General features: G+C 39.0%; 1 protein-coding gene across 2 annotated transcripts; it reads right to left on the bottom strand.

Moving 5' to 3' along the window:
* Window positions 1–3,035: 3,035 nt before the first annotated feature.
* Window positions 3,036–18,859, bottom strand: pes (pescadillo). Of its 2 annotated transcripts, none has more exons than XM_018749155.2 (15): window positions 18,732–18,859; window positions 18,468–18,547; window positions 18,210–18,363; window positions 17,544–17,653; window positions 16,293–16,464; window positions 13,142–13,231; window positions 11,904–12,020; window positions 11,454–11,531; window positions 11,081–11,170; window positions 9,561–9,691; window positions 9,317–9,442; window positions 7,259–7,443; window positions 6,943–7,037; window positions 6,628–6,795; window positions 3,036–6,251 (listed from the first exon to the last, which is right to left on the bottom strand). In XM_018749155.2, the coding sequence occupies exons 1-15, from the start codon at window positions 18,753–18,755 to the stop codon at window positions 6,171–6,173; spliced, it is 1,701 nt and encodes a 566-aa protein (XP_018604671.1). In that variant the 5' UTR covers window positions 18,756–18,859; the 3' UTR covers window positions 3,036–6,170. The 2 variants fall into 2 exon arrangements, with proteins under 2 accessions (XP_018604671.1, XP_018604670.1); XM_018749154.2 differs by having other exon boundaries at window positions 3,039–6,251; window positions 6,889–7,037.

The raw sequence follows: 18,859 nt of genomic DNA, 5'->3' as shown, positions 1-18,859 counted from the left end.
GGTCTCAGCTTAGCAATTATCTGAAATGGAATATTAACTCTATTAGTTGTGAGAAATATGTTCTTTTAAACTCAAAGTTACAGATGCCAGAGCCAATGGTCTCAGTATACTATTGCTGTACACTGGTTACAAACGTACAAACACAACTGCACTGTTTGTAACGTTTTCTTTGCATCTCATATGTCGGTTCTACCACTGAGTCATAGAATAAAATTACTGAAAATAATTTCATTCCTATAAACTTGTACTCACTCCCAAGTTTAAACTGATGTATATGCAATGTTCAGAATTCCTAATCATCTTTTTACTTTTAATTTTATCACAGGGAATAAAACATAGCAGGGCACATTTTCTTAGGTCTGCAATTAAAAATATAAATTTCCATCTCTATAGACTTTTATAACACTTTCAATAACATCACCTGCTAAGCATTATTAGAAATCTTCACATGAGGAAAGGTCTAACCCGTTTATCAGGCTGAAAGGTAAAGGTGGAAGAAACAAGCTCAGACATGTTTCTTGTATTGACGTATGTCATTAGCCATAGTGCTAACAAAACTGTATTCCCAGTTCTCCCAGAACAGTTGCTTGTGACCACACTGAAGGAAACTGATATTTAACAATCTGTCAGGCACCTGCTGAGATTTCCACTGTCTTCCCGTGTCCAATTATTTGCAGGAGCACCTTGCTGATTCATCAAATTGCCAGTCCCTTATGAATGAACTTCCTGTTTAGCCCCACGTCTGCTTATGGAAACAGATGATGCCAGATACCCTTACACAGTAATAATGAGTACAGATTGCAATAGTTGCCCATTAGAAACATTGGATGAATTTACAGACTATTATCAGACTACAAGGAAAAGATATTTTGAGTCATAGACATTATAAATCTTAAGGTCTGAATAAGCTTTATGTTGCAAGTTGAGAACATCCTCACAGTTACTCTTTACTGGAATTTCTCACTTGGAAAACAGGTTTACTGGGAAAAATATACCCTGTATAACTAATAAGGTTACTAGGGACCCATATCAGTGTGTGTGAGAGCAGGTTTGGCCTGTGCCGGTTCTCTGGTGGGTCTGGGGTTCTAGTCCTGCTTGGGTTGCCTTGTGATGGACTGGCATCCAGCCCTGGGTGTGCCCTCTCCCCCACCGGCCCTACACCCTGTGTTGCAGGGTTAGGCTCCAGCTCGCCACGTCCCCGCTTGGGACAAGCGGTTTCAGTCAATGTGTGTGGGTTACATATTAACTACAAGATTTAACAGCAGGGAAATTCATGGAATTCCAAAGGGATTTCTCTGGGAAAGAAATGAAACAATGAAAGTGGCATCTAAATTACTGAGTTATCTGTTTCCTTTCCTTCCATTCTGATTCCTGATGTGTTTTTTTTTTTTTTTTTTTTACACATCATATCTAGAAAACATTGATTCAGTTTCATGGTCCAGTTTTGTTTTATTGAATAGTAAATCAAAAAAGCACATAACAGATTTTTAATATTCTAACATGTAATTTAACAAAAAACAACATTGCGTTGGGAGATGATGGCTCACCCAAGTCCCACTAGTTTACACAACAACATATTATGTATCAGGATTAACTAATGTTATCATGTATCAATTAACATGTAGCTTGAGTCTAGTTGCTTAAAGTGCACTAATTACAAGAATTTTTTTGAAAAAATCAAGACTTAAGATACAAGATCTTTTGAAAATCCAATCCTTATCCATACCAGATATATCTAGCAAAAAAAAAAAAAAAAAAAAAAAAAAAAACCTTTGAATAATGTAAACCAATGGAAAGTGATCCTGTGGAGGTAAAGTGATTATCTTTAGCAGCAGGTCATCAGATACCTGCAGTATCTAGCCAGAGACATGACTCAGCAAAAAATGTGAGCGTGGGAGCAGAGCCTTACTCATCTCCTCCCAAGTCCTAATATAGTGATTCTAGCTTTTTAGGACATTCACTTCTGCATTGTTTTCAGTGAATAAGGGCACAGTTGTTCTGGTTCTGATGAAAACTGTGCACTAATTGTATTTCTTTACTAATACTAATATATTTATAAACTAAACTAAAACCCTTTTACTCTCAAAATAATGCAACTGATCAATCTCATCTTGTCACAAATCAAAATCACTTAAAGTGCAGCCAAGATCGACGCAGATTAATTTAGTCATGTATTTTTCATGGTGTATGTGTATCCCCAAGGCACTCGAGTCATCCCAAAGGCCTGGTGATTAACACACAACCGCTTTTATTGCTGTTTGATGACATGCCACACCAGTGATTCACAAAGCATAGGTGGATCTGCCCATTTCATCATGACATAACTTACTTTCTCTGCAGAGGGCCATCTAACATCACCAAGGCTCAGAATCAGTCAGTAAACCAGCAAATTCAGTCTTTATATCTCATTTAGAAACATTATATACACATAGTTGGGCAGCCTTCTCATCAGCCATTGCTATGCAGTTTTATTTAATGATGTTTAAGTTTATGTATTTAATGATGTTCTTGTGTAGTTAATATTCACTAGTACTGGTAATTATTCAATCAAGCAGGCTACAGTGTATGTTTGTAATATTTGGTTGCCACCTGTGGGCGTGTACCATTGCATCTCACGCTTTCCTTCTCTCCTGCCTTTCATTGCTCAGTGAAAAACGGTACACTAAGCATGTTTGTTTTAAAGTACTGTAAGCATGAAATAGAACACCTTGGCATAAAGCAACCTACCCAAGCCATGTTTTATTGCTATAAATTACTATATACTACTATTAGATTATCCTGTATTATTTTTATATAATGGATTAATGCCTTGTTCAAATATACAACTATAGAAAATTGAGGTTGAGGACTGCTTAAGTATTAAAAAAATTGGAAAAACTCTGGGATGGTAGTCAGAATAAACTGTGTTAAGTCTGACTAGTCATAATTGACAGCAACACATTCCCTACTTTCCTAGTCTCAAAATATTTAGAAAGTTTTCTGTTCACAAGAGTGATTTCCTATAAGGAGAATTACAAAGTGTGGGGGAGGGAAGAGTCAAACAACCCACCTGCTGGTTACTGTGGATGTAAATAAATATTAGTCTCCCCAAAAAAAAAAAAAAAAAATATCATACACAGTATGAGAGCACAAAAGATCTTAGTAAAACAGTAGTATCAGCTTAAAAATGTTACATTTTATTGCTGGTGTACCAACTCAAAAGCAGCTCATATCTCCAGAGTACAACCAGTGTCCACTAACAAAGTCAGTCTGCATTACACATTTTTTTCCACGTTCATTGTACGGCCAAAACACAACACTGAAAAGGTTATTATTTTCATAACCATTAAGTTCCATAACAAAACTTCACAGGGGCAAAAAATTTGATCCAATTTAACATTAGGAGTAGTCATTGCTCTATAATAATAATTACAATGTTGTATTGCACATATTTCACTCTTCAGTGATTCACATCTTTGTGAATTGATACATGTTGAAGACTGATATTCATGATATTTAATGTTAGGGGGTTTTTTTTTTACCCCCCAACCTTCATGCAAAAACACCACTTAAGGTTTTAGATTCAGTGAAATTACTGGACAATCTTTAATATCTGAGCAATGAAATGTAGTGTTTGCCCAAAATATGATTACCTAAATTAATGGTAAGTAGGTACTGTTAGGCCACATGAAATTTAAAAAAAAGCTGATACTGTACCGTGCAAGACAAATTCTTATGGAGCTTAGAAGCGCTGCCGAAGGCTGTGAGAGGAACATCAGGAGAGAAAAGTGGGATCTGAGATACGCTCCCTGAACTTTGTGCTGTGGATCACCTCTGGCTCCAGTTCTGCTACCTTACAGCAGCCGTAGCAGGAACTGCTCCAGCAGTCAGTGAGTGATGTTCCCTCTGAGAGCACTCTTCACTGGGTTATCTGCAGCAGCCTCTCTGCCCACCTTGCTTCCTCAGCTGAACAGATGCGTTCTCTGTGAGCTGGTCCCCTCCAACCTTCCAGGGAACTTGATCGCGACGGCTCAGTAGAGAAGGAGCAGAGAGGCTAAGTTGCTGAAGCCTATGATGTCACTGCAAGCCCGGGGGACCAAACACTTTGTGTGTGTGTGTGTGTGTGTGTGTGAGAGAGAGAGAGAGAGAGAGAGCACTGGTTTGGGTTGCCATGCTAATTCCATTAACACAGAGGGCTTCTGAAATCAGAAGCGGACAGCGAAGCTTCAGAGGGAGAGGCCGATATGAAGAGTGGGGGTTGGGTGCACATGGTATAAAAGGGTAAATGTACAGTGCCTCAGCATGGAGGAGATACAAAGGGCTTAATTGTCTCATTCCATCTTCCCTTCTAGTTCTCAGGCAAAAGACTTCTGAACATTCCCATGGTAAATTCTGCTACTCCCCCTTCTCAGTTTTTTGTTGATCCATGGATTGGGGGAAAATAGAAAACTTCCAAGCACTTATGAAAATTTTCACAGAATTTGAAGAATAAAATTATATTTTGAATTTGTATCTATTGTAAGTCATATTAATTTTGTCTTTCTCAAGCCTTATGTTGTCCCTTTAAAGTAGGGGCTTTACACCCACACATCAATTACAGATTGAGCCCATGTCTTTGTCAGAGTATCACTGCCATAAAGAGCTGCCTAGAAATTAAAAAGCCATAAGTAGTATTAGGCAGTCCCTCCAAGTGAGACATTGGTACAGGGCATCTCAATAGGTTCAGTATGAGTGCTTCAAAATCCCAGTTAGTGGAATGAGGGAGACTTGGAAGACAGACTAGTACTGTAGAGAGATAAAGGGCCCTGATGTTGGGAACTCAGCTGCACATCCAGCTGTTGCAGAAGCAGACTGTCAGGCACGCACTGCCAGAGCTTTGCAGGACTGCATCATGCCTCTTGGCCCACTCAATCATGGCTCTACCGTTGGTCACAAACCTCCAAGAAAGTCACAGCCCTAACACTCGTGCTTTTGTGAGAGTCCCAGGCTGAGCCTTGGCGGGCACGCGTGGAATGCAAAAGCAGGCATGGCGGTGCAAGGAGTGGGTGAATGGACACTTTGGCCCAAGAGGGTTGTGGGGTGTGCATGAGAGCTGCCTGGCCTCGATCACACTGAGATTACAGGGTTGCTGCAGAAACCGTATGTCAGTGTGGTGGAAGGTTAGGGATGTCGGACACCATTCAGCACGTTCACAACCGTCTGACGAAGTACAAACACCCAAAACACCATTGCACAACCTCCACATAAAAACAGAAGGCATACTAGTCCCTTCTAGACCAATCAATTATTCAGCTATGCTAAACTCAAAGCGACTGACTCCAACTTGAGCGGGTACCCAGCAAGTGACCCAATGCAATCAGACAGCGTCAAGAAACATGGAGGCAGTTTGTGTGAAAAACGCTAACATTATGCAAATTCCCATACATGGTACAGTCACAGAACTAAGACTGGACATTGTACGATGCTGCTGTGGATGCAAGCAACTGTATAGCGATAAGTGGAAGCCCAAACTGTGCAACTAGACAGCTGTAAATGGTGCAAATGTCCCTCAAAAGTGAACATTTCTAGCACTATGCACACCCTTCTTTAAACCTCACAAAAGTTCTCAGTACATGTGAGTGACCAGCTGTTATATCATTACAGTGACACTGATTCACTGATTGCTTACAACCACAGCAGCATCACATGGTGGCCAATCTTGGAACTTAATGACTGTACCACATGTAGCACCACACTAGATGTAACAGAAGTATCCAAAACCCAATTCCAAAGATAAGTGCTGTGAAAATCCAGAGTTACATATCCCTACAGCAGAATCCCCAGCATAAGCAGAAACTGCATAAAATAAAACATTTTTATACTTGTTAGCAGGTCTTGCTATTAATGTTACCCATTTCAAAATGCAACAAACAATAAGACAATATAGATGGAACAGCAGTAAATCTGAACGTCGACACTTGGGAGATTTTCTACATTTTAAGAACAAAAATAACCTGTCATTTCTGTGTACTTAATACTTTGTTCATTTTGTCCTTTCAGCATCTTTCTTCAGAAGCTATTGCACATGCAATCCTTATATGTCCGGAGCTCCACAGAGAAAATTTAAAGACAAGCCGCTATAAATGACAATTGTGAGAGTTTAAGATGAATTATGTTCAGCATCCCTCCCTCAGAAAAGACATTATCTAAAACTAATCTTTCTTCCCCTTTTTCTTCTTATTAGCCTTGAGGGTTTCATCATGGGCCTTTCTTTTGGCAGCCAGCTTGTTCGCCTATAAAAGAAAATAAACCTGAGTTAATGAACAGTTGAGGTAGCACATTAAGCTGGTCTGGCCAGTGACAGCCAAGGTCATCTAACCTCCAAGGGCTCATTATTTAGTATGCAGGTTTTCCATAGCCAAGTACTTCACCTCATTAACATTCATTATCGTCACTCAACAAAGAATGAAGGTCTCAGTGTCAAATTTACTGGGTTCATCAGCTTTGTAAACTTTCCAAGAACGCCATTCTTTTAGCCCTCATCTTCAAATACACAATCGCCACACATTGCAGGCTTTTCATTTTCTGATGTATACCAGTACAGTTCCCAGCCACTGTCAGGCCTCAAGGGATTCCAAGATTAGTATCTTTCAAAGGGGCTAGGCTTACCTCCCGCACTGTCCTCCTCTTTCCAAACATTATCTTATCATAAAGGTACTTCTCCTTCTTTTTCATCATCATTATGGCCAAGTGCTTCTCCTCTGCTTTCTCCTCATATTCCAAGCGCATCTTGTTCTCTGCTTTCACCTTCCCAGGTGTTACCATAACTGACACTGCCTGTTAAGAAGTTCACATGAAAGTTTCCACCTACACAAAACTGAACAATCCAATCTACCAGATGTTTCCTGAAAATTGCTTGAAAGTTCATACCCTTTCCTGTGATCTCTGTTTCTCTATCATCTTCAAGCTTTTCTCATCTCTAACCTCTTTGTTATCCATCTCTTCTTCGTCATCATCATAGTCTTCATCAGCGTTCGCCTCGTCACCCTCCTCTTCTTCCTCCTCTTCTGGTTCTTCCTCTTAAAGAACACATTTCACACATTTTAGTCTTCAGTTTTCACTCATGCTACTGAAAGAGCAACATTTGCAGGTTCTTTCTTCTTATCTGACCACCAAACCTTTGAGCTCATATTCACTGAACCAAATCAACTGCCTCTCAAAGTACTACAATTTTCTGCTGTCATGAGTTCAAGCTGTGCAGATGTTGAACGCTGAATAAGTAGCACGAACTTAATCTCACCTGGCTTTTCTCCACGCTGCAACGCCATCAATTTCAGTTTCTCTGGTGGCACATAATCACCATCCTTCTCCTCCATGAAGGGCGAAAGGTGGGGAGGCAAAGTGACCCCCGGAAAATAGTCCTCTACAGGTAAGAGCATCTTACCGTTGACACAGTCAAACACCCACTGAGGCTGGACATAGTACCTTCAAGCAAAATTAGGACATGAACAATTATCAGTAATGGTCTCCAATCTTTTTTGAATACTACTAATTTTCCCTCCTGCAAATGGAAATAAGGTAAAATAAAATCTTAATGTCAGGGCAAAAGTTCAAAGTTCAAACATATCATTAGAAAGATTAAACACTTAGTCCATGTTTCCTTGGGTGGCCCTCTCCCCTTCCTACCAAGAGCGCCATCTACAGTCACGTAGGCACCACCAGGACTGCAGGAGGAATAGGGCGAAGACTGTTCTCTAAACGTGTTAACTATTCGTTGTGAGTGAAATAAAGACAGTTGGCTCATAAGTATAATACATAAGGCACGAATAGTCATGACAAGTTGTTTCAACAAGCTTGTACTACATGCAGATCCCCTTATATTGCATTACATAAACCATAAGGATTCATAAACAATTAGACATGAATGCTATGTTGTATATAATAGGGCTTTACTTTTTCCACTTATTTCACACATTCATGTTAAAATATCAGAGTAATAATGATAGAGGAAAACAAAATTACATGTTCATGCTGCACTATTACCCTCATGTTCATTTCTAAACCTGTCTTCCGCTTTTTCTTTCAGCACCACCAGAACACACTTTTCTGCTTGATAGCCCTTTTAAATGAAAAGTAACCTGATGGCAGTCACAAATTAAAAGTTTTTTTTTTTTTTTTCTTTTTCAAAAAACAAAAAACCACTGCTGTCAGATACCCAAATAATAACTGGTGCTATGTGGCAGGGCAGTCAGCTGATATTACAGTACAGCTTGCAGGCATGTTGTGAGGCACATAGGTCATCAGTCATGGACTACCTGTACTTGAGTTCACTTGTGCAAAGTGTACTTCGGTGCTGAACTTGGAGTAAATTTAAGGATCTCATTAAAAATGTTTGGAAAGCAATGGAAAAAAAACCCACATATTGCTTTCTGCTGTATGCTCACAATAATGGTTTACATGGAGAATGTAAGAGAAAAACTATTTGACTAAGGTAACAGCGTCACCGCACTCTGGGAGCACAGATATGTGGGAACACAGATATGCTCTACTTGCCAACCCGTGATAGTCTGAGGCGCAACTAAAGTCGAGAACAATGCCCATGTGAACCCTATGGTCCCCACCCACAGGAAGCTGCAGGAGATAGGGGGCCATTCAGGCTCTGGGAGAAAGGGGGTATTGTGGCATTGTTCCTCATATAGGGCACAGGGTGAACAGAGGGGGACTCTTACAGTGAGAAAGCTACTGAATTTCAGCTAGACAGAATATAGAGACTGAGGCACCAGCCTTCAGTGGGGGGGGAAGGAAAGTAACCAATTTCTCTGTTCTCTAAGGCAATGAGTTTCAGAATATTACTCTCCAACAAGTTTAGTCTTTTCACTAAATAAGTAAATTCACAAAATTACAGTACTGCAAGAATGTGAAGAAAAGCTTTGGCAGGCAACACAGCTTGGGTTCTCTCACCCTTCTCAGAAATAAGATACAGCATTAGGAAGAACATGCCTCACAGCAGGATGGCTCTCTGAACAGTAGCTTTTGACATCCTACCCTATCCCAGAACAACTTTGGGGAAAATAAGGAAAATTTGTAATTTCATGCTGAACCAAGATTCTACTCAATTTTACCCCTAGGAATTTTAACAGAACAATTCAGGATTAATATTGAAGATTACAACTACAGGGCACTCTTGGGAGTTCTTGAGGGTTCCCATCACATGTTTTGGGGTACAATTACAAAGGCCAGTTAAGACACTGTACAAAACAAGAATAACCCAGTAAAAAAATGTAAAAAAATAACATGAACATAAAAATGATTATGTTCTGACTGATTTGCTGACTAATTTAGACATGGTTTTTAGTACCTGTTTATATACTTCTTGTCCACATTGGGTCTGTCCACAACCTGATGTGTTATGGTCTCATCAGTGGCATTGTATGTGCTGCCCATACACAGAGACTGGTCCCAAGAAACCTGACCTCCAAAACACCTACAATGACAAGGATTTTCTTGGTGACTGGAATCAGTGACAGTTACGTGTGAACTCAAGACTCAAAGGTTCAATGCTACCAGAAGCGATATGGTCTGATCAGAAGAGCACTATTCACCTTATCACAAAGGCCAGAGGCTCCCTGGGAACTTCCCTACTGAGAAAGAATTTTAGACCTTCAAAGAGCCTTTTTTGAGCATCCAGCCCTTTCTGCTGCTTCTCCCGGACTTGGAGAGCCTCTGCGTCCTCCTGGAAGAAGAAGCAAAACAGTTCTTTAAGGTACAAGTTGCTGAGGACAGGCCAGAGTTTCATCATTTTTTTTTTTTTTTAACACCTCAGCCCAGAAACCTAGGAGATGATCTCCCCTGCGTGACACTTCCAACACTCTAAACCATTTGGTGCGACAAAAAGCATTTGCAGCAATACATTCACTGCCAAAGCAATCTGTGGGCGTTGAATAAATAGCAAGCACTGGACCCAAAGCCTGGAAATCTTTTGGATAATTACCATTGCAATATTTCTATGAGACAATCCTAATTTTAATCCAGATTTTATAATCTTTTTGAAAAAACAGCATTAAAAAACAAGTGTAGAATGAAAGGAGCAGTAAAAGTATGCAGTATAAAGGTCTGCATTCTGCATGTATCATATCTGTATGGGCTGCATTCAATAGTGAAAACGATGATAGTAAACACAGGAGAAACAGTAATAAAAGATGGGGTCCTTGTTACTAACATTCAAATTGCACATTTTTAAATATACTAAGATTAACCAGTTTATTAATAGTCATTAACTGTAAGCAAACTGTACAACAACGTTCATGGTCTATTTTCAAACGCACAGCAAATATCACTGTAGTCTTCCAGCACCTGTATGGTGTGAGAGCTGTAATAGCTGTAATCTCCAATCTGTACTGGAGTTTGTAATATCCTCCCCATTTCCGCATGTGTTTCTTCCCAACAGTCCGAAGACATGTTTCAGGTGTACATTAGTAAAAATGTTAAAAGGCTTATAACTTCTTTCTTCCCCACTTTAACTGTATCCAAGACTTTTATGAAACCTAGCCAACAAATCGAGGTACATCCTTCTTTGATTGCATAAAGGAAAAATAAAGTAATGTGCCACAAACCTATGTAACAAGTTGCTCCCATCCTCACTGCCAGTTTTGCTGTGCCCTCAGTTGCAAATAACACACACAGTTGATATTTAAGGTCAAATACTTATTACTACATTCTCCTGATGCTAGCCTCCATTACACTTTCTCTACTCCATTCTTTCACTCTCCTGTAGCACCTGATGTGCACGAGGAACACAGCATTGCTTGTATGAAGCAGAACAAAACAAATAGGAGGCTGTTGAGATGGACTTTATTTCTACCTGTACAGCAAACTTAATTGTAACAATGCTTAAAGACACAAGTTCAACAAAAAAAAACCCATGAATAAATTCATTACTAAGCTTTCAATAACTGCAACTTAGTTGAATTTACAATTCAAATTATGATCAGACTTCCATTCATAATTATGTTTACAAGTTGAGGAATGATTGTACCGAGTTATACTCGAATTCCTTTCCCACAGGCCTGAGCAGAGTAGAGGTTTACAACAATAAGCTATGGAGCTAGCCTCATCTATTTACCCCTTCTGCAGGGAAGTGGTCCAGCTCTGCATCTTCATCCTCAGGAGCAGAGATTACTCGTGACAAGGTGGCACTCAGAGCAGAGAGTTTCTGAGAATAAAAGTGGGGGGAAACGACACACTCAACATCAGGCACACAGCAGCAAAACCATCATCTATGGCTGGACTGAACTGTGCTATTGAAGGACAGCCTGCATGAGTTAAACTTTGAGCAAAAAATATTTTGAATAAATACACACTAATAATGGCCTTCACAACCAATAAACACCATAAATAAAAATGCCATCTCTCTGCAGCTGTTTTGTACATCACTTGTTTGCCTAACTAATCCACGTACAAATTACAAAGTTTTTCACAAACAACAAGCACACTACCTCCAGATAGCTCTCACTCTCCATGGCATAGTCTTCCTCGTGTTCAGTCTTCAGCTCTGTCTCAGATTTGCTGTGCAACTGGACAGAAAGAGACAAAGACCCTTCAAGCAACTGGGATACCTTCAAGGCTGTGCCACTGGACCCAATTGTATGAAGGTGACGGTATGTAATGTAGTGGCTAAAGTTGTCGCCTTTCATTAGAAAGACCCTGTTACATTCCCACCTGTGTAATAGTACCCTTGAGCAGAGTAATTACCTTCAGTTTATACAGTAAAAATTACCTAGCTGTAGAAAAGGGTTAAACATGGCTTAGCACTGCAAAAGATCAGCTAAACATATTTAAAAAAAATTTAAAAAAAAGGCTGAAAACATGGACAGGTGAGACTTGTAGTACATTCCATATCTACAACAGACCATATCTGTTGAATGGACATCAGGACCATGCTTTACCTTTGGAGGGTATGCCAGGTTAATACTGTGGTAAAGGCGAAAATTAATGAAGCCCAAGAGGGTGGTGTAGAATTCTGTGAATGTAGCCATCACCCTATAATCCACATCAGTTGGATGCTGGAGGTCAAAAAGAAAATAGTATTAAATAGTAATTAAAATCGCTAATCCATTTTTACAATAAGGCTGATTCCTCGGTTTAAAGTTAGACAACATAAACATGCATATTTCAGAAAGGCTACTATAGTTATTTTATCTGTGAAGAGCTTTACCTGAAGTATTTCATAGATTCATAAAAAAAGAACAGTTCTAAAACGTTAATTTTTAACAGTACCAAACTAGAGACATCCATACACTTAGCTCTGCTATAACACAATTTGGATATAACACAATAATTAGAGGTCCCTGGATATACTTGTTTACTTATTTGTTTTGTCATTGTATTTATGTACATACAAATATTAGGTATTTTGCAGGTTGCAGCAACAAAGTAGAATTTTCCCTCTAAGATTAAGTTTTTCATTCATATAACATAATGAACACAGGCACATGATTGTGTCAATTTACAGACATTCTGGAAGTGCGATTCAAGAATAATATGATCCCTTTCCAAATATTCATGTGCGAGATAGAACGTGTGTGTGGGACTTGCTTTAGTGGTTGAATGGCTGGTTTGAAAAGATACATTTTTTTTTAATTGTGTTTAATTTTTACAGTATTACAGTTAAACATGGCTGGCCAAAGTGATGAGTGTGATGAAACACCAATGTCTGAAGTGGGGGGATACTGCATCTATAGAGCAGAAGTAGGATGTTGTGAAGCACTTTGAAAGAAAGTGTAATAAGCTGCATATTCTTTCAATATTTTAATGTTCATTTATTTGTAAAACTTTGTGCTTTTGGTAGGGTCAGTACTGTATTTAAGTTTTGTTTCAAGTTTGATTCAGGTTTTCACATTTTATTTGGTCTTGTATTTTCCCATTGCAACTGTTAATTTTATATACACACAAATTAACATGTTTCATATGAAAACATCAACTGCATTATAGCAGAATTTACTATACGTAAAAATTCACCAGAGCGTGTTTTACTTCAGCAAGTGTTTCATGATTGACTATTGAAATTAAACCTGTCATCCCATCCCATCTTGTGGAAATTTGCAGAAGCTTTTTTTTTTTTCCCCCTCCCAAGTTATTAAAGGGGATGTCCTCAATATATCTGAGGTGTGACAGACACACTTACATTATGGGCAAACTGGTAGGGAACGAGCCAAGTAACAAGCTGACCAAGAACATCTGCTTGATAATAAATACCCTTGATGGAGAGGAAAACCTGGAAAGGGAAAAAGGTACATAATTCAGATAATTAATGTATGACAGCTGTAAGATAATTACATAAAGCAAAACTAAAGACTGCATTCTTCTAGTTCATGTACAGGAAAAAAATTACAATAACTGTATTCATGTTTGACAGGAGGCATGATAGGTATGGCATTTATGCCCCGTTTCCACTTTCTAACAACAGTAAAATACACTGTGCTTTAAAAAGGAAAAGTCTAAAAGTAAATTTTAAAAAAGTACCATTTTACATTTATTAATTTAGCAGATGCTTTTCTCCAAAGCAACATACATCCCACCAAAGATACAATGTGTAGATTACATTAGAAGACAGACTTAGATGCAGACGTGTGATTCTGAAGTACAGTATTTCCACCATATGAACCAATGTACATCACACAAGTAGCAGTATAAAACTTTATCCAGATATTGACAACTCCTAATCACCTTCCTAGTAATTTCTTCTAAATATATATACACATTTGTTACATTAAAGGAGCAGCTGCATAAATGTTTTTTCATTGTTTAACAGGCATGACCTCAAAGTTATAATGCATGAACATTTATACCTTTCATGAACTTAAGCGATCATGGGTGAAGTGAGTCCAGAAGAGATGAGTTTTAAGATCCTTTTTAAATGTGGACAGAGAATCAGCAGTTGAGTGAAAGCGTGAAGTCATTCCACCACAACGGAGCACCTTTGTGCTTTACCTTCTACATGTGGGGAAGAGCATAGTAGTCTTATTGTGGTGTAAACACCACATGTACTATTTAAAAAAAAAAAAAAAAAATACTACACAGTTTACTGTGTTGCAATTTCTTTGGATATGTAATAATGAATTTGTAAATATGGTTTTACTCTCACCTGGCACAAAACACACCAGATCTGCACCTTACAAACACAATTAAGAGCAGAAGATCTTTTGAAATTCAAAAGTCACTTTCACACAAAGAAGCGAAGTTACATTATATGGATGTCCCATGACTACTCTGGTGGCTGAGTAAGAAAAAGGGGGAAAAAAAAAATCTAAACTATGTAGAGCTGCAAATAAAAGTACTCCCTAAAACTGTTCTTTAGTAATTTCAGACTTTAAAACCAAAATTATGTTTTAAAAAAAAAAAAACCCACTGAATCCTTATTGTTGACCAATTCATTCTATCAGCATGTGCAATGTTTATTAGCTTATGGCCAATTTCAGCTTTCATAATCGACAAAATATGCAATTTTTATAATACCCAACATCTCTCAGTTTATTTACTTATCTTAGGTTCTATAAAAACCTAAAATACAGCTAGAAAGAAAAAAAAAAAAAAAAAAAAAAAAAAAACCCCCCACCACCCAATAACCTGTGCTGATAATGATAACAGCTTGGATAGTCCTCTTCCTCATTGCACCGGACAACACGACAACTGCTTTTTTCCCCCCAAAACTCGGACCACAAAACATGATTCAACTATGCTACTGTCCATCTCGGATGAGACCAAGCCCAGGTAAATCGGTGGTGCTTTTGGACAGTATTGATGTTTGGCTTCTGCTTTGCATAGTAAAGCCTCAACTTGCATCTGTGGATGCAACAGAGAATAGTGGTGACAAACGTTTACTCAAGTATTGCCAAGCCCATGTCATATCCATTACAGATGCATGACAGGTCTTAAGACGGAAATCTAAGGGATCGAAGAGCACACACATTCAGAAGTTGTTTTCAGTCTTGCCTTTTATGCGTGGGGAAGAGCATAGCAGTCTTATTGTGGTGTAAACACCACATGTACTATGTACTATTTAATATTAAAAAAAAAATCTGTAAGATTTTGGGCATTTCATGCTCTATAGTGCACAATATAATGAAAAGATTGAAGGAATCCAGTCAAATTTCTATTTTCTTTTCACTATATTGTGCACTTGTGCACTATACAGCATGAAATGCCCTTAAATCTTACTGATTTGTCTTTGGGGAAAGTTGTTTCTCAAAGATTATTGGCTTACAGATCTGTTGGTAAACTGGTGAGCCTTGACTCATCCTTGCCCTTGACTAGGACTAGGCCTTTTTTGGAAGCTCCTTATATACTGTAACATTATTGCCTCACCTGTTTAACATCACCCTGTTATTTAAACTTGTCACATTGTGATTAGTCCGAAACTATCCCTGTCCCAACTTTTTTGGAATGTGTTGCACGCATCAATTTCAAAATAAACATGTATCTTCAAGAAACAATGCAGTTGATTAGGTAAAACATGAAATACCTTGTCTTTATACCGTTTTTTCCTCTGAATACAAGTCAATTTATAAATCATTCAGTTTGTCTTTATTAGCATTTTCCATACCATCCCAACTTTTTTGAAACACCCCAAGGGTTGTACTGTGCAAAAACAATACTACATATACTCCATATTTTAGCATGTTTATTTTTGTATTAAAATTAATATAAAATGCCTAAAACTAAAAACTTGCTTTAAACTAATTCTGTGCCGACTATTCACTACATAAACATCTGCAACATTCCTCAATTTCTTATGGATTGCCAGCAACTATGAACACTAGACTACACTGTAGAACAAAGAGGTCCCACATTATTCTGTCCGAGTGTGTTTTACTTTTGTTCTGCAGAAACTATAGAAACAAGAGGAGGAAAAAAAGCATAATTAAAAACAAATGGTAAAAGGTGCACATGCTGAACACCTGAAACACGAGGAGCCAATGTCAACAACAGCGAGCACAAGTTAGAGGCAACCCTGACACAATCCCAATTTTTGCACTGCGTATTCCTAGTGTGACCTAGTTCACCACTGATCAGCAGAGGTGTTTTCTCCAAAGACACCCTCATTAACTGCCTACATTTCCCTTATTTGTCTCTGTACCTTGAAAAATCCTAAGGCAATGTTATAAACAATGTTGTAAACAATACTGACCCTGGTGTACTATGGAAAAACTACTGTTATCGGTACAGCTGTCTGTCTGTACAGCTGACAGTCTGTAAAAGATATGCCAAAAAAATCTAAACTCCTTAGAGAAACACGAAAAAGGGTTACTGTATTTAACATCGCTCTGTGACATTACCTTCCGAAGTGAACGAGATGCAATCACGTAATTCATCCACTCAACGCAGAGGCGACGGCACAGCTGGATGGTCTGAACATGGCACTTGCCAGTCCGGGCAAAGGTGGAAAAGAGGAAGCACATGGAGAGGGCATCATCCATGTCACGGATCGCGTCAATGAAAGTTGGGTACCTGAAAATCAAAGACAAACATACATAATATTTTCCATCACTTGATAGTACCTTTTTATGTTCTACTTGTTTTCAAAAATATTCCAGTCCTGGATTTCACCATGTTTATCATCTATGACTTTGTGTTTTCCTGGACCCATACAAACCCTGGTAATTTCCCAAAATCTCCCAAACAATCCTGACAGCAGATCAAGTCAGTAAGTTTCAGGACACTTTCAACTTCAGTATTTATTATTAGCTTCTCTCAAAGAATTTTATAAAGCTGGAACACATGTATCAGGAAAATCCTTGACATCTCATATTTTTATTAAAATTAAAACTAATTTAAAGTTCCTGAAAAGACAAATACTTTGCCTTCATAAGCTCTTATTTAATGCTAATTGTTGACTCGCTCTTAAACGTGTGCAAAGTTCATGTTGCTATGGATGTTGTTACAGTCCAATGAACACCAGACACAAGCTGTAAAAACAGCAGGAGTTGAATCTAGGTGCCTTTACAATCCTACCTTGTCAATGCATTTTACAACCAACTAACTAGCTTGATGTAAGACTGCAGCTCACTTTCGCTCCACAAGAAAACCGATTTAAAAAAAATGCAAATTAAAAAAAAATCTGTAAAACATCTTAAATTTGTAACAAGCTTACATTTCCGACAAAAAGAATTAATGCTTTGTCATTACTTTATTGCTTAGCTTAGGTTCTCTCAAAAAGAGCACAAACGAGCATACCAAAATGGTTATAGAATTCTGTGATGATGAAAGCATCCCACTGAAAAACATCCATCCCATTACCAAAAAAAAAAAAAAAAAAACTATTTTGGTAAGCTAGAGTGTGTTCTCCCATCATTGCATCAATTTCAGATATACCAGGAGGGTATGAGCACTCAAGACCTTAACTGGATTCTTAGTCTAATTTGAGAGTAGCTTCTGCCCCCCCCCCCCCCCCAGTATGTCAATTTCATAGACTGCACTGTCAGGATTCTTTATAGTTAGTTCTGATATTTCATGGTAGTTTAAGACACACAAACTCTATGGTGTGAAGGTACCCTGCAGCTGGTCAGCTGTAGCACGGTGATTCTCACCTCTCCTTGACGACGTGGTCCAACTTGTAGCTGGGTTTGTTCTCCCTCAGTCTCTGCACCCCAGCCCATTCTCCCTTCCCATAGGCCTTCCGCAGTTTGCGCACAAAAATCTACAGGCAAACAGGGAATGAGGACATGGCCTTTTTGGATAGCAGACTTCTCTGCCAATGCCACCTAGTCACTTTTTTAAATACTGCAGTTTTTTTTCCCCCTTACGTTATATATGTGGATATAGTCACAACATGTTGGCTACAGCAACATAAAACAGAAAGATGCAGTTTTGTTCATGAAAAAAACCCTGCTGTATAAATGGGAGGGGGGCGGGTGACACAGCGGGTTTGGCTGGGCCCCGCTCTCTAGCAGGTCTGGTATTCGAGTCCTGTTTGGGGTGCCTTCCAACAGACTGGCGTCCCATCCTGGGTGTGTCCCTTCCCCCTCCAGGCTGGTGATGCCAGGTTAGGCTCTGGCTAGCCACGACCCCACTTGGGACAAGCAATTTCAGACAATGTGTGTGTGTGTTTGTATAAATCATGGGTAAATTATGGTAAAACTAGTGATCTACCACTGTAAGGCTCTTAAAACTACAGTCATTAGTAATAATGCAGAGGACACAGTGGCTAAGTTACAGCACTTGTAATCAGGTGAGCACTGAATATGAGCACATACTTTATACTCTCTGAACTTGCCCACAATGGGCTCATGCAGGAGAAATCGAATGTCTTTGAGCAGGTAGAAGGTGCGAGGAGCCGTAGAGCCCTTGTTCACTTTCTTCTTGTGCTTCGGCTCATGGGGGTAGATGCCTTTCAGGATACAAAGGCGCCTGGACACAGAAACACAGCACAAGAATGTGATGGCATGTCCACAGAAAGTGAAACATCTCACATAAGTCAGACTGCATCCGCAACATCAAGAAGAGTCTCATACCTGAAATCAGCCAGGCTCAGGGACAGCTTCTTGCGAGCTTTATTCCTGGTGATGTAATTCGTAGCAGACCCCCTTTCATACTGTAGGAACAGACAATGCAAAGGCATGACAATATCGTAACATGGATTCCACACACTTCCTTAGAAGATAACTCATCTTGCGCGGCTAACTAAACTAACTTCCAGCCTCGCGCCGCCGGTCACACCGTACGAAGCAAAACCTAATTAGCTCGTGAACAGCTTCAATACACATGATATACTTTACCTTCTTTTGCTGTTGACCACCCATTTTTTAGCGACCAGATCGAGCTATGCGGAGTACTAGTCTAGAGAACAACCCTCGCACACACGTTAGCAGCTGTCCTCTAATTACACACGTGTTGGACGAGCTGC

This window comes from Scleropages formosus, chromosome 19 (genome assembly GCF_900964775.1).
Source record: "Scleropages formosus chromosome 19, fSclFor1.1, whole genome shotgun sequence".
NCBI classification, from domain to species: domain Eukaryota; kingdom Metazoa; phylum Chordata; class Actinopteri; order Osteoglossiformes; family Osteoglossidae; genus Scleropages; species Scleropages formosus.
This window is presented reverse-complemented; position numbering and strand designations above follow the sequence as displayed.